The sequence below is a fragment of the Synchiropus splendidus genome, chromosome 6 (assembly GCF_027744825.2).
Source record: "Synchiropus splendidus isolate RoL2022-P1 chromosome 6, RoL_Sspl_1.0, whole genome shotgun sequence".
Classification (NCBI taxonomy): Eukaryota; Metazoa; Chordata; class Actinopteri; order Syngnathiformes; family Callionymidae; genus Synchiropus; species Synchiropus splendidus.
The window spans coordinates 23,550,188-23,567,172 of NC_071339.1; the positions used below are offsets into that span (position 1 = coordinate 23,550,188).

Consider the following 16,985-nt stretch of genomic DNA (forward strand, 5'->3'; position numbering starts at 1 on the left):
ACAGGGTGGGAGGTTTGGTGGAAAAAATGTGTTCAGACACCCATGAAATTTGATCATAGAAAGTAGGGATGGGCGATATGGACAAAAAAAAGTTATCGTGATAAATGTTGTCATTTCGGCAACAATCATCACGATAAATCTATTTTCATTCTATTCTATGTGTTTCTCTCTTGAAACTGTTTTATGATGAAACTTATTTGTGGGAGTTTGTCTCATCAACATCATCATTTGTTTATGTTTAAATTTGATAGTTAACCAAGTGTAGAGATGAGAAATGCAATGTTTCACGTCTCTGGTAGAACCCTCTGGTGTCTGACAGACTGCTCTGCCAGCATTATTTAGGGGTTAAATTGAGTCGTCTGTCTGCTGTATCTCATGTCTCTTAACAGTTGACTAACTATGGTCCAGTCTGGACACATTTCCTAGATGCTATTGAGGAAATATTACAAATCATGAGAATAAATGATCATTTAGTCATATTCTATTCTCCAAATCATTATACAAACTGTCAGTCCTTTGTCTTGTGTGATGAAAAACCTTTTCACAATTCTCTCTCCTAAAATGGTTGTTTTTCATTGCCTTATAGAAGATTTCACTAATTTTTCGACCATTTTAGAATTTGTTGATGGTCCCTAACTGATGCCCGGACGTAGCGTTAGTGCTACCTGTGAGTCTGTCCGCGATCAGTGAACCCTAATGGGGGTGCAGAAAAGGACGCCGCTGCCAATACCTGACCTGCATGTGTTGATGCAGATGTGTTGATGTGTGCGGATCCAGAAATGTAATAGTTCTTCTATTAGCGCAGTAGAATATATGGAAAAAAAAATGTACCGAAATTGTTTTTCCCCACCACTGTGTATAGACAGGCAACCACTCAATATGTTAAAAGTGTGAAAGGATGTCTACTATGTTTTACTGATGCAGAGTTCAGGAATTGTCTCTGTTTGGGAACTAGAATCCTTAAATTTGCTGATGAGCACAGGCAGTAGATTCCGACCTGTGTGGTCCAGTTGATCTGTATTGTTTCCCAACTAGTGTTTGGAATCTCTCAGCCCTGCAGCAGTTGAAGCCCCACAACGTCGAAGCGCTAAACCCGATGAAGATCAATCTCGACAATCTTGTGGCAGCCTCAGATTTGTTGTTGTGCTTCGAACCAGAATTTTGAGCTGACTTCGAAACAAAGAGACCAACGGTGGTCTTCACGGCATAACTCAATTCCCGATGATCCGATAAAGTACTCTTCGAATGTAGCTGAAATCCAGTCAAATTGAATCAGTCACACTTGGAGGTAACCACAGGAAAATTCCTTCAGTACGGCTAGAAAGACGTCTCCACCCGCAATGGTGAATCACAGAACCACCAGCAGGGTGGAGGGAGGAGAGTGTGCGGCCGGAGCCTTGTTCCCTAATGAGTACCTGTTGTCTGGAGCATCGATCCCTGAGGCCATGTCTGCGCAGGGATTGGCTGAGAGTTAACATAATACACATGAGTCTTGTGTAAATGTACTTCAGTCCTCGCTGTCTGTGTTGTATTAGAATGTAAAGTCCATAGTGATCCCCTCGCTGCTGGACAAGCCCTGTCTGGGCTTCCTGACAGCCACTTGAAAATAATATTTGAACACATATTAAGTATCTCTGTTAGGCTAAGTGAAAAAGGTAGACTTGGAATTGAAATGCATGTATGAATGTGTAATGCAAATAGTGTTTTGCTGTTCAGTGCTTTGAGTGGATGAGAGTTAGTGGACCACTCTACTAGAGGGGCTGTGAATAATGGAGGCCTAGAAAGAGATCTCTACCTCTGATGACCATGGAGCAGAGCAAAATGTGCTGTTGATGTTCTTTCTACTTCTAGAAACATGTGAGTGGAATACCGCCAAGAAAGCAACCACGGTGGCGCGGCGGTTAGAGCCATGAATTTGGAGCGTGCTGTGTTTGACCTGTGCTTACCTGAAAGGATGGTAGCATGTGCTCACAGTGTCATTCTAGTTTGTCAACATTTCAAATATCTGAAATCTCAGAATCTAGTTCTGTTTAACAGTTCAGAGACTCCAAAAGTTCCTCAATAGGGAAAATGATAGTCCCATTTTGCCCAACATAAGCAGAACTTATCATTTGTAGTCGTCCACCAAATGACAAGGTGCGCAATACCTCTTCAAGAAAACAAATAGATAAATAAATGAATAAAATGAACCTAGACCAATGCAGTCCTTGGTAAGAGTCCAGAGACCCTACAGAGAGAAGTTATTTTGGCAGTTGTAACATGTTCTCAGCAACCCAGAGGCAAGAGTAGGAACTTACGAACTTGTGAATTGAGGTTCATGACTTTTGGGTTTGGTTTACCACTACCAATGTGGTCTGGTGAAGGAGCCTGTCTTGCTCTGGCAACCTTCCAGGTATCTTGTTGTGGCTTTGTGTTGCATCATGGGACATTTAATTTGCATTCAAGTTTCACTTGTTATCTTCACAAGTGAAAACTTAACCACAAACACAAGGTTTGATTTGGCCTGCTTCTGTCGGACTGAAAAGCAATTATTTGGTTCTGGACTTCATAATGAACAATTACTTTAATGTTAATGTGGTGCTTGATTTACAGCTGCTTCCAACAAAAGCAACCCCGAACTGTGGTTTGTTTCTCACACAACTTGCCGTGAAGACCAACTGGACCGCTGATGTTGGTTCAAGATAAGATAAGCCTATTAAAAGACAAAGCCATTCAAATGTAACAGATAGGGAATGAAACTGAAGCCAAAAGAATTGACACAGAACAGCAAAATGAAACGCTGGCCAACTCCCTGGTCTCAGCTCAGAAGTCAGTTTCCCCCTCTTGGATGAAAGTTGTCTTCTTACACAGTTTTAATAAGAAGTGGATTTTCTTGTGCGGTGCTTAATATGGAGCCCCCTGTTTTTAACTTCACACTGACCTGATGGTCAAGTAACGGCAGAGAAAGCAGACTGTGTTTAAAGAGAAGAACCAATCAATTATTTTGTTGTCCATATAAATTTGAACCCCATTTCCAGTAAGCAGCACCCAATCAGATTTCATTAAACTGACTATGGTGAAAAATGGAATAGAAATTTGAGGTGTATAACCATAATAATATATATTAATCCACCCAGCAATTATTCTTGCTTATCCTAGGTTGGATGCTCAAGCATCCGTCGTCCTGGAAACCTCCTCCAGACCGTCTTTTGAACAGAGTTAGTGCTGTGTCACATGAGACACAAATTAATCCATCCATTGTAGTTAGTGAAAAGTAAATTGCTCATGAATATTCCAGTCTGAATATATGTGAATATACTGTTTATTTGCTTCGTCTGGAGCGCGAGGCTAATAGCAGATATCAAAGCGAAAGTTGGGCCAGCTTCAGCACCACCGACATGGGAGTCTGACACTGACAACACAACCATTAACTGCGAAGCCTCAGGATGTATTTTGTTTGTGCGTTTGTATTCAAATGATCTGCAAGCTGTGGTTGTCCTGACTTTTCCAGATCAGAAACTGAGCCTACGTCCCCTAAAAAATGGATCTGGATATCATCACGCACTCCTCTGTCTCAAAAGACAAAAAAAAAATCCAGCAAAAAACAGTGTAATTCACACGTGGTCTCCATTCACCCGCAATGGACCCGCTCCAGAAAGTGTTGCTTGTTAATGTCACCCAAAAAATAATCTCTCAGTTGTGTCAGCCGTGGGAGAAATCTAAGAAACTAATCAACTAAGCGCCACACGGCCGAATCATTGGGAGAAGGTTTATGCTGGAGCACTCGTAAAACTCAAGCTCAGCCGTTAAAAATATAGAAGTGTGAAACCACATAAGAAAGAAATTCCATATTGGTGTCAGATGATGGTGTCAGAAAACTGAACCCATTGAGTACTCGTGAGTTCCTCAGTCGTGTGGAGTGGCTCCTTTCTGGGTGGGTTTCATATGCTTTCCCCGTGCGCGTGTGGTTTTACTCTGGGCACTTTCCTCTCATTGTCCAGAAACATGCAGAGGTTCATAGAGAACTCCAAAGCTACATTTAAACATAGCATTAGCTGGGTGTTTACATGGAGCTGTGTGCCTCTATGTCTGTGCTCCTCCAGTTTTGGGTCCAAATGCGTTTTTACTCATATAAAAACTAGTTTCATGTATTTTAAATACAAGACACTCAGGTTCAGGATTGGTTTCATTTCCTTTAAATAAGTCATGAGTCTCTCCAGATGCGTGATGATAGTTTGATGATGATGTAACAGGCTGGCCTCCTGTTCTCTCCTCTTCCCCATAAGGTAACAAGAGGTTGAAAATGAATGAAAGAATGACGTGTCTAATGTCAGTGAAGGACAACAATCTCAGGAAAAACTGCACCAACCAATCTCTTTTTTGTACTTAATCTTCATAACTCTGCCACAAATAAACACTCAACTACTTATCATTGCGATTATGATCATATCTTGTCTGAAATTACGCTGTCAACACAGCAAACAAATCAGAGAGAACACGATCCTGAGTGATATTAATGATACTCACTAAATGGTAACATCATCGGCTCCCCACTGCGACAAGCTGAACTCACCATGACCTGCTGCGCCAACAAAATCTCTCGTCTGCGATTCACAAACAAGATTTCTAGATTTGTTCAGAGTGAATGGCAGGGTTGGTTCATGAGTCCTATAAAGGTGCCTCCTGGTTACTTTATCATGCTCAGGGTTTATGGACAGATGGTCCGGACTGGAACAAGCTGAAAAGAGCCCAACCTCATCTCTAAGGTCTTTCATCAACCATTCGTTTCCACTTTACATGTTCAGAAAACAATAAACGGCGAGCAGAAAAGTCTAATAATGACAAGGAGTGGGAGTTTGGCAGGACAGTCCCACCACAGTAGTAACACAGACACAAGACAGATGACGTTGCTTGGACTGGAGTCAGAACCATATTCTGCATGTATCGGATCACAAAACACCAGAGATGCAGTCTCTTTCATTTCTTAATTGGGAGAAATCCATTATGTCCCAAATATGTTCAGTTTTTCAGCCCAGTCTGGATAGCAGAGATTATCACCACCATAAATACAATTTAATAAGCTCTTGCAGTAACGACAAACACGTGTTCTGGTACCAAACTCAAACATCTGAACGGTTGGGTGTGTCAGTCGTTGTCATCCAGTGTGTCGCGGTCATGATGGCTGGAGTTTGAGGCCAGCGTTGGTGTGCTCGTGGAGAAAAGACTTGGCATCGACATTATGTACTTTACACCGTAAAGTGCCAAACACGGAATAGCAACGTGACCTGGAATAGTGATAAGCCTCATTGTATCCATGATACGACACTGAACTCATGACTCCGACAGTGGGTGATGTTACGGAAGAGGTTTGACGGGAAACAGCACTTTTTAATCACCTTACTGATCATTGATTTTGAATGCGTCTCCATTTATGTATCACTCTGTATTCATTCTTTAGATTTTCTCTTCTGTTGTTTGTTATTAAAAGGTCTTGACTCAGTCTGCTTCAACTACACTACACTAGTACTACACACAGATACTGTAGAGAGAAGAGGAATGAAAGTCAGTCGAGAGAAGTGTGTGTGATTGTTTGTGAGAAGCGGAGTGCAGGCATGATGGAATGGGTGGAGACTGTAGTCACTGTTTGTGACTGAAAAGTGGCAGCAGGAGGGAACAGAAAGATGCATTGGACAGTAGTAAGCACTGCCAAGATGTGTGGTTTAGAGACAGCAGTTCAGACACAAAGACAAAAAGGAGAGTCCGTAGTGGAGGTTTTGTGACCTGAGAGGACACGATAAAGCACATCGGAAGGAACTCGTGGAGAAGTTTGGAGACAAAGTTAAGGAGGCCAATGGTTTGGCCACATAGAGAGGAGAGACAGGATGTGGATGTAGAAGCATACCAGAAAAAAAAAAAAGAAAAGGCGACAACCAATGAGGTTAATGTGGTGAATAACATGAAGAGGGCTGGAGTGACTGGTACTGGTGGTGTTGCAAGTCAGTTGGACCCCATAATACATGCAAATATAAGTTTTTCTGCTGATGTCACAGGCCATGCAAATATCCTCCATTACATTTATATTTGTCATCGGCAGACACAAATGCACAAACAATACGGAACAGCATTAAGCTGTTCACAAAGGGAAAATAACATCCATGGTTGAAGATATGGCACATGGCTGCTATGCAGAAATTTAGAGACCCAAATATTGATGCAGGGTGACCAGAGGTGTAGGTGGAAGGGGTCAGATCACCCGGCAATCTGTGATGGAAAATCTTCAAAGTTAACGTTGTCCTTCCTAATATTTTAAATTTACTCATTTCGTCTGCTGTTTTGGTTTATAACCTCTTTGTTATTTTACTCTTCTCTTCTCTTCTTTTTACTTTACTGTAATAAAAATCACGCTCCTTCTTCACATCTATTAGAATAACCAGCTTCTCCTTTTTGATCTTCTCCCTTTTCACCCGTAACATCCTGTCCTTACTCTTTCCGTCGTTCCCATCCTCCGGCTCAATCACTAGGCTTTCTCCTCCCATGCCAATCAAAAGGTTTCCCTGTCTCAAAAGTGTACAAGTCAATTTAATAAAAACGGTTTTACTTTGGAGAAACAAGAACAGTTCTGGTCTCCTATCTATGTAGTTGATCATGCAGACTTCATTGACTGCCATGCTCAGCTTTCAAATGTAATTCCTGTGACTAAGTGTCTGACAAAAGCAAACTCTTCATTTATTTTTTTTTTCTCCAAAGTCTCAGGGGTGTGTAAGAGGAATAAATTACAATCAGTTAACACTTTATCTTTCCACTTGAAACTACGGGACCAGAAACCGACCCCTAAAACTAACGGCTCTTCTTTTTTACTCGGCGGAATCTTCCTGATGGCAGAGAATCACAGAAGAATCGGCTGCTCTCCCAGCACGAGCTGTAGTTCTCAACAGTAGATTTACATCAAACGCTCTGAATATTCATGAGTAATGAAGCCGAGAAATACTCAATTGAACTCCAAATCGGATTGAGGTTCGGCAGGTCACAGCCAAAGAAATGTCATCATCATCTACATCACACGTTTGAAGCCAAAAAATTAATACGCAGCAAATGTCGAAATGTTCTTGAGCAATTGTTCGTGTCAAAATGAAAATATTTAGTGCTGCACCCTCACTGCAAGAAGGTCATTGGTTTCAAGCAGACCTGGGTCTATTTTATGTGGAGCTAATCGTATGCTTCCTCTGCTTAATTTATGACTCTAACTGCTTTATATGTGTTAGTCAGTGGCTGTTTGTCTGGTCTCCTGCCCAGGGTGCCTCTTACCCTATGTAGCTAGGTTAGGCTCCTAATTTTTCTAACCCTCATCCAGCCATGTATTTCCCCTTGAGCTTCTTAAATACAATCATCATATCACAATTCAGGTGTATATTTCTCCTTGAATTTCCCCCTTGATGTTGGACTAGCTCAACATTGACGTTAACTTTAGCAAGGGTTAGCTTTTCCACTGTCTCATATTCACGTCCATTGATTCCTGCTGCGCCAGCCTGAGTGAAGCCAGTTGTCAGACAGGACAACAAATTCCACAAATTTATTTTGCATGTCTTTCCAGAATTTACATAAAAGTTTTATCCACCCAAACTTTTCTATTTATGTCTGGGGATTTTCGTGGCTGACCAAATATTTGCTCTGTTCGGCAATGTTTTTCCACACTTTAAAAAATAGTTACATGCTAATTTCTAAATAAGAGAACCACTTGTTTATCAATATTCAGTGGTAAACAAGTACATTTGATTTCAAGCTGGTTCTTTTTCTTGATGGCGTTTGGATTCAATGGTTTAGAATTTGGGAATTCCACAGTATTTTGCATTTGCACACATGGTTTTGATTAACTCTTCTATCCAACATAACTGCAATGTCAGTTAAGCTGGCCTTAAAAGTGGCCCTTAGTTGACTGCTGTCCGGGTCCAATGTGTTTATTTGCTTTTCATGTACCTCAATCTATAACTAGCTGCAATTCTGCCTCTTCAATCCACCATTATGACTCTGCATTAACACCGGCTCCAACAGACTGACTGACCTTTTAATTGCAACTTGACAGACTGGGGGAAGTCGTTTTTGTTGGTGGAAACCACAATGACACAAGTAGCATGAGTGTGACCAAATCACACGTAGTTTCTAAAAAAGTGTTGTCTTATGTGAAGCTGCATGAAGGATGGCGAATATTTTATGCTTAATCTGAAATAGGAGAAGACAACTAAAGAGGAACTTGAGTGAGACAGTGGTAGATGGAGAAGGTTGATTCACTTACTGGGCTCGAACAAGTTCAAATCAAACATTGTTTTCATAGAAGCTGTTTTACATTGGACATTGCGTTTGACATTTCTTTCATTAGCGCTCAGCAGGCGTTCTGCAGCTGCTGGATCTGAGGTTGGAATGTGTGACGCATCAGTGATGGAGGGAATAAGTGTGAACCGTCAGAGTGACTTTTTTGTCACCACAGAGTGAATTTGTGTTCCATCGTACGCAGATCTCTGAGATTGCCACACTCTCAAGTCTTTAACTTGATTGTATACACAAGCACGCACTTCAGTCTGCAACTGAAACGGTGGGATCAATGTTGGAACTTTTCACCTCAAATTCTCTGCATTTATGGAATTTACTTTTACCAACCACTTAATTTGACTTACAACCTTCAAGGCAGATGATGTTGGCACATTTCAACTGAAGATGTGTTGCAAAAAGTTTTTTTTTTTTTTTCCCTTTTTACTGCAAGCGTCTGTATTTGATTCGGCCCATTTGGCGTTAGAGCACAAAACAAACCCAAAGGACTGAAGCTACAGACAAAAACGACTGGTGTGATACGACACACGTCTTTTCTCATTATTAAAAAACAATAGGAATACACAAGTGCGGGAATTAAACTATCAGCATCTGATAGACTCCAAAGGAGGATTCAATGGGAGACACCACATCAGAATTTTTGATCCCACATGTGCCCTATTAGCATCACAGACTGTGCGCCCAGATCACATTTCTTCCTCTTGCTAATGCCCACTGGACATATGATCTGACTATGATAATGAAAATTACTTCAGATTACTTTCATTGTGGGAAACACACAGGCATGCACGGTCTCCTAAAACACCGCCCTAATGGACGAGCGAAGAAATTACTGTTGACGTTTTAGGTGGAAACAACTTAAATCTGAATTAGATTATCTTGAATATCTGTCCCAATTGATGTTCCTGCCAGTGAGTTCACCATCGACTCACCCAACCAGAGAAACACACAATGCTAGACAGCTTCACTTTAAAGCCAATGGATTTAGTGAACAAAGGAGTAAAAACAAAATGATTTGCCTGTATGAGGGAGTTTTAAGCTAAACCACCCTGTGGTCCTTAACACATTATTCCTGGGCCAGAAATTCACTAGTTCATTTCCTGCTCTGCTATTTCATTTTAAAATAATATTAAAAACATTATTAAAAATGCAGCCTTCTACTACAAATAATAATCACAATAATAATTATCATAATAACAAAATGACTGAATGTGAAAGGTAGAGCTTATTTGATGATGAAATCATAATTAAAATGATACAATAATTTGAATATCCTAACAGCAACAACAAAAAGTCAGAACAAAAGAAGAACAAAAGAAAACCCAAGTTTTTCATGGTTTGTGATTAAAATTCTTTAAGGAAAATTGTCACAGACAAAAACTCGGCGTGCACAACTAGAGCCAGACTGCAGATCTTTATCAGGTACTGTCATCATATTTAATGTCATCATGATCCCTAGGGACGGCGCACTTTGTCACAAACAAAGTCCATCTGGTAACATTCATTTTGTTCATGCTAAAGCAAGAGTTTTTTTTTTTTTTTTTTTTTGAGGAATCCACCTGAGCAGACATTTCCACTGATACTTGACCAAACATGACTGACACTTAATAAGAGTGTCAAAATTCTAAAATAAAAGGATTTATTTATTCTAAGCATATATTGTTGTAAAGTACTTTTAAGGTAATGAAAAGCACAAAAACAATCTCCTGTTTGTTTGCTACTCTGTATTTTTGAGGAAATGCAAACTAACATGCTAACTAGTGACAATGGTGTTATTAGCAAAGACCTAAATGTAAATGTCATGAAAGTCTTTTGACATGTGTTGACATATCAGACACATTATTATTGCTCATCATGATCCAAATGTGACAGATTTTGTGGTCCTTCAGTTGGTTGCTATCCTCTTCCAACTGCACCCTTACAGATGGGGAAAGATTTCAGTCTAGACTGTGATAGAATATGACATGGTGAGTGAGTTTACATAGGTTGGAAAAGGACATGTAAAACCACATCTGTAGCAGTTTGAAATGCAGAACAAAAGCCCTCCTGCAGTCTGTTGAAGAAGCTCCTCTGTCTTGCTGTTCACCAGGAAGTGGAACAATTAGTTGTGGGACAGAAACCACTGTGGAATCTCTGCTCATCTTCAATGTCAGTTAAGTGCCAGACAGTGTCCTGGATCGTCCTCTCAAAAACCCTGCTGCTCTTCTCAGACTTACAATTTTAATCACCACTGACAGCCTGTAACAGCAAGCTCTCACAATATTGTTCTGTGCCTGATGACTTGTGCTTTCAGGTGAACTCAAACGCAGAACACATGACCAGCATTAGCCGATTACTCGTGTCTCTGCCAGCTCATAAATGAGAAGGCGCCCATCAGCAGAGGGGTTTACTATTCTGTGGGTGGAGATGAGGAGGTGTGATGTTTTTAGATGGTATCGCCTGGTGAAGAAGCCAACGCAAAGAGAGAAAATGCCTTATTCAGCAGTGTGATAGGTCGACACCCTTCTGTTTCTGTTCCCCTTTTCAAACTAAAACAAACTTTCTTTCTGTAGATGTACAGAAACAGGTCAGAGCTTCGGATGCTTCCAGAAGGATGTTCTTTGGTTTAAATTGGGCGTATCACTTGAGGCGCCAAACTTCATTGGCAGGGAGGGAGCAACACTTTGGAAACGTTGAGTAACAACAAGTAAATTTAATTTCAAGCTAGTGCTTTGGTTTGGTTTGGCTTTAGAATTTAGGAATTCTATTTTTAATTCTATTATAATTCTACAGTATTTTGCATTTGCAAAACTTGACATTTTCTATCCAAAATAACTGCAATAATTTTCGCTCAATAAATTACAACACGTAGGGTAGTTGATTTTAAAAAGAAAAATGTAAGCTGGCCTTAAAAGTGCACCTGAGTTGCACAGACTGTTGACAGGGTTTGACATTGAGATGCAGTGCAACAGACAAGGTACGCCCTCAACAAATGCGATGTACTGTGTGAGTTTAAAGCGACGGCTTTACATGTTAAGTGAGTATGTACTAAATGGAGAAGTGCTATTGCTTGTGATAAACTGTTGCTACAATATGGCAACGGAGAATGCTTCAAGTTAGGAGCAACAAGTTTGCAGCGTCTGTTGATTTCTGGCAACATGTCTCAGGCGACATCATATTCACAAATAAAAAAAAACAAACTTCAGTCTCGTAACACGTAAACCAATCTGAATCCAGATTTTACACAAGAAAAAGCTAAATGAAAGAGAAACTTATTGCAGTTGCTGGCAATATCAGACTCACCAAGCTAAAGGATCTGACAAAACTCATAGTCAGTAGTAGATAACAAGCTGCAAATCTACCTCTTCAATCCACCACTTTGAATCTCCACTCAACGTTACAGAGGCCACCCAATAGGATTGACTTTTTTAATGCAACTTGAGAACCCAGTAAAATGGTTGGTACATTACCTGTTCTAATGTTAAACCATCTGACTTAGCAACACATTCGTCACCTTCACCCTGTCTCGCATATATAATACGTAATATAATATGTATATAATATGGAGGCAGTCTTGTAGTCCTAAAGCTACTGTAGAAATGTATTAAAGGCAAAACGAAGATTTAGACGCCACTACCTCTGGATCCATCTCGTCCTTCAGAGGCGCTCAATGCACTGAGCTTGGTGAGTCGTGAATGACAGCAACAGCAATGAACTTCTCAACTTCACTTCTGTTCTTTGTTTTGTGGATGAATGTTCCCTCTTTGTAGGTCACAAGCCATTTTCAGTGTAGGCCAACTGAAACATGTTGGAACGAGCTGAAGCTGCGACCTTATTGTAGAGAGCTAAGTGTAAAGTGAACTCATCAAAGCTGTGGAGGCGTGGCCTAGGAGAGTGAAGAAGAATTGCAGAAAGGAAAAAAACGTACCCTAGTTTTGTGCCACTAAAGAGGTCATGATGCCAGCTAAACTAATCTGACGACGCTTCACATTTACAGTGCTGATGTTTTTAAAACTTTGACTCACTTTGATTGTGGTAATGCTCACACCTTATCAGTTCTTACATTATTGTCTGTGAATCAGAGAGCTACACAATCTATCTTTCTGTCAGAGTTTTCGGGGTGAGGGTCAGCAGAAGCCCTGAACAGAGTTTAGACTCACAGATTGCTCTCTGTATGTGACCCCTAAATTGGACTGGAACCGGGGACCTTCTTGCAATGAGGCGACTAGACAAACATGCGGTTCTAATTGTATTATTTATACATGATATTCTTTGGTTAAACAAGGGAGGAATCAGAACCAAATGTCTCACGAACACAACAGAAATCCAGCGCAGAACGTTGTGCTCTCACCTGAAGGACATTTTTTCTTCATCCTGCATCGCTGTGTCTCGCTTTGGGACGGGCAGTAAGACCCTTCCAGTCTCCTGACGGAGTGGCCAGGGCCCCTGGTTCTGGTTTGCTTCCCCCACCTGAACCCACAAGTGAGGCTGTCACGCTGACAGGTGCTCCATTCGCTCCACTCGCCCAGTGGAGCCAGGAGACAGTTTTCTGAAAAATGAGAAAGCATTTCATTACTCACTTAAATTGTTGGGAATTGGTCTCCTGCGCTAGAGGGGATCCACAGAATAAAAACGTATGAGTCAGTTGGAGATCTGAATTAAACATATCAATAAACTGATGAAATTCTTAAGAACAGAACTCTTTTCATAGTGGAGCCTCTATTATAAACATCATCACATTAGTCTCATTCGCTCATCTGTCTCATTTATCTATGGTTAACATTTTTTATTATAGTCTTATAGTATAGTTTTATTATAAAGTCTGCTCTCTGCAACATGGAACAGTTTTAGCAGTGACTCATCTGGTTTCCTTAGCCAGTAACAATTGAGTTATCTCAGAGGTTTCCAGGCCAGGGTGGTTCTCTACTCCTATAAGCGGACCGGTGAAATAATTCTAAACAAAAACATTTCCTAAATTAGACAGTCACATCGTTGGTGAAGTGCTGATGTAATATCCAGGTTCACATGTACAAGTTGTATTAAATACAGTTGTCAAGTGAAGAAGCAAGAAACAGGACAATATCTGGGTCCATTTGGACAAATAAAGGGATCTGGGATTAGCCAACATCAAGATCACATAAAAGAAGTCTGCAAACCGAGGCTCTATAGTTTGAACCATCTGACATTTTATGGTGGAAACACTTAGAGAATCCTAATATAAGCCTTTCAAGGACGAAGAGAAGAAAAACACTCAAGGCATTTTTAGGTGAAAGCACTTTACTTATTTGACTTCTGGGGATCAAGATGTCGGACGACATGAAGTCAAATATGATAACTATGAGCGCCGATGGATAAATGGCTTCAGAGCGTCTGCAGCAAGATAAAGTCCCTGGTGCTAAACTGTAAACCCTAACCACGAACTTGTAAAAGTTTGTAAAGACTAATGTTTACTTCGGGCAAACAAACAGTTATGAGGTTAGATAGATTCCAGCTGAGGTTTTAATAAACAGGGCATTTCCCTTTCGTCGCTGATGTCACCCTCAGAAATCAGCGTTCGGGACTGCTTCCACATCCAGAATGGAAAACCGAACATTTCTGGGCAATCCGCATTATCTCTGTCAGATTTGGGGTACGAAACAAATATATTTCCAGTGAACACTCTGCAGAGTTGCTTGAGGTGCGTGTACCAGCAGTCAGACAACCTCAGCATGACCATGAAAAGCAGATGTGGTCAGCGTGCCAAGAGGCAACAGTAGCTCCAGATGTTGCAGGTGGACGGCAGACCTGGAGTTCTGAAGCAGCGATGAGATCGCTCACCGATATATCTCACTTACACCGGGGGATGGATGAAACATAACGAGATATGAAGACACATTACGAAAAGGCTTTTAATGGGAAACGTCTGCTACATGCGGTGCGGAGGGTCGACGCTGGGGATGACGTCACTGGGAAGATGCATGAAGATGGATGCAGAGTGAAGTTTGGAACAGAAAACTGAATCATCGGGAAAATGAAAGCAACAACTGACGATATCAGCAAATATGATGAAACTTCATTTGTCTTTATGGATTACAGATAGGAGGCTGGACTTTGTCCCTGGTTCTCATCATGAATTTTAGTGCACCACGGTGTAGAGGGTCTTTGGTTTGGTGACCTCAGGTTCTCTACTTTTTGCAGATGTGGTTTTCTTGGTGGAGTCGGTCCGTCTCTGATTCTCACTGCAGCGTTTCACTGTCGAATGTGAGACTACTGGTGTTCACCAACACGAGACCACGATCAGAGCATAGAGAGACCCACACCAAGACTTTAAGGGCCCCAGACGAGACGGGAGTCAGGACCAAGACCAAAAAGAATTAGCATTTCTATTGTTTATTTATTTTGAATAAATGACCACTGTCCATTTTGTTGCGAGACATACATGTGGCTGTGTCTATATACAAACATATATATATACATATATACACATACACATATATACAAATAGATTTCTGCATCTGTATTCAGTTTGGTCTCGGTCTTGGCATGGTCCCACTGCCTCTCATTGGTCTTGGTCTCAACTCGGTCTCTGGCCCTCAAAGCCTGTGTCGCTCTTTGCCTAGGTCTCTGTCTCGACTCTGTCTCAGGTTACGTGGTCTCAACATAAACACTAGTGAAACAAGCAGATGGGATTTTGCAGTACTGCAGATTCATTTGGTGTTCAGCTGATGCATCCCGGTGAGGCACAAACATTTTCCTAGTTAAAAACTCAAGGAGATAAAGGTAACTTGCTTTATGTATGAAACTGTAGATTTCTACTTTTTTGATCCATTCATTGGTATGAATCACACAGCCTTCTTATTTCAAGTAGATGTCTCTGTTTATGAGCTAAAACTGTTGCCTGGAGCCGCCGGAAGACTTGATGCAAGAAAATAGTCAGCTATTGTCGTTAAGCTATTTGGAAAAGATGAAGTGGTTTAAGCTTTTACTATACTTTTATTGGTCTTTTGGAAAACAGACAATAACTATTATTGTGGTCTACTGAGATCTTGAATGTGGCTTTTAATTTGGGTTCTGGTTTTTATCTTCGGGCAGGCAGTCATACAGTACTTCTGCTGAATATCAAAGTTTCCTGCTCGTGTTCTTTGGTCCTGTCCATCTGTTTCGTGTGGTCACCTGTCTCCTGTTGGATAATCAGCGTGCTCCTGTGGCTTCCATCAGGTCCTCCACCTGCGTCTCGTTGACTCACCCAGCTTCATTGTCTGAGTTTGTGTGTGTGGTTTTCCAGCACTGGTGATGTTGCTGTGATTTCTAGCTTGTTCTTTTCTTTGTTTGTCACACGCTCAAGTTTGATTTTAAGACCTATAATTGGATTTAATGCGTTATAAAAACACAGGGTTATGATGGATGTGGGTGGTTATGCAAGGTTGGGTTTGCTTTGATGTTGGTGGTCCTCAGTGGGGGAATTCTGTGAACCCATTACTTAAATAACTTTCTCAATCAATCTTACCGAAACAGTCACTCTGGTGGGTGAATGTCCCGCCCGGGCAGTGGAGCAGGCATTTTCCTTTGTAGAGCTGGAATCCGGGTTTACACTTGGTGCAGAAGTCCCGACTGAAGCACTGCTCACAGAACATGGAGCGGCACTCTGGAGATACAGTGAACCAGACGTGAAATAAGAAACACCGGTCAGGAAACCAAAAGCACCATGAAGAATCACGACGTCAGAGAGAGAAGTCAGGTATTCAGTTCGAGCTGACAGACCTGAGCCTGATGGACATGGACACTTTTATGGTCTCAATCAAAGTACTTACTTTCTTTTTCTGGATTTTATTTATCAGATAGCTGGATTACTCAAAATCCATACGAAGGAATTTTGCCAAGAGAGAAGAAAAATTTGAAGAAAACACCAATAACCTTATTTCAAACGGTTCCAACGCAACTTTTTTCCAAGAACAAAATATTTTAATTAGAAAAACACTGACTCGGTCCTGCAGTGTTACACGCAATAATAAATCAGTGAACACAACAAACTCCAAAACCACACCGCAACGGGGAGTAACAATCTTTGTATTCACACTGACCAGCTCAGCAAGTCTTTCCACTCAGCTAACCTTACAAACCCAATGGAACGAATTAAATAAAGCTGAAAATGTGAGAAATGTAAGTGGGTCGCAGACTGAAGGCAGGAGGTGTGCAGAAGGCATGCTAACATGTGAGCACTAGGCTAGCTCATTTACTGTGGCTTCACCTGAACATAAATGTCTAAAAAGAACGTTCCAAGAATGGCAATCGTGACTTCATCATTAATGTCATCATGAATTGAGACAGTATGTTGTTGAAAATACCATGAAGAAGTTAATGTAGTGATTCAGTGATGCTTCTTTAGTCATGACTGCAAATACACAGATTTTAAGATATATATATTCATTAGCTGTTCAGCCATCAGTTACTGTAGATCGAAGCGGTATTCAGTGTTTTGCTGCATGGAAAACTGCATGGAGAAGTGCATGGACATAGCTTGCTGAAAAAAAAAAGGGGTTCCAGTGTTTCCTGACACATGGCTGGACGATATATCGAGCTAGCTCCACCGCTTACTTGTGCACGTCATATCGTCACGCAAATTACAAGCATGTCAGACATGACAGACGGGGAGCACGTTCAGGAGAAAAAAAAGGATAAGCAAAAGATGTTGACTATTTCTTTCGAATATTTCATTTATTCTAACT

The 16,985-nt window shown here is 41.0% G+C and overlaps 1 protein-coding gene across 1 annotated transcript in view; it reads right to left on the minus strand.

The window, feature by feature from the left end:
* The window catches only part of LOC128760993 (R-spondin-4-like), a 37,799-nt gene that overhangs the window by 7,504 nt on the left and 13,310 nt on the right, over positions 1-16,985 (minus strand). Inside the window, exons 3-4 of the mRNA XM_053868811.1 lie at positions 15,767-15,904; positions 12,632-12,829 (exon numbers count right to left, since the gene is read on the minus strand). Of these exons, the coding sequence (XP_053724786.1) occupies positions 12,632-12,829; positions 15,767-15,904 (336 nt within the window). The remainder of the gene's footprint in view (positions 1-12,631; positions 12,830-15,766; positions 15,905-16,985) is intronic.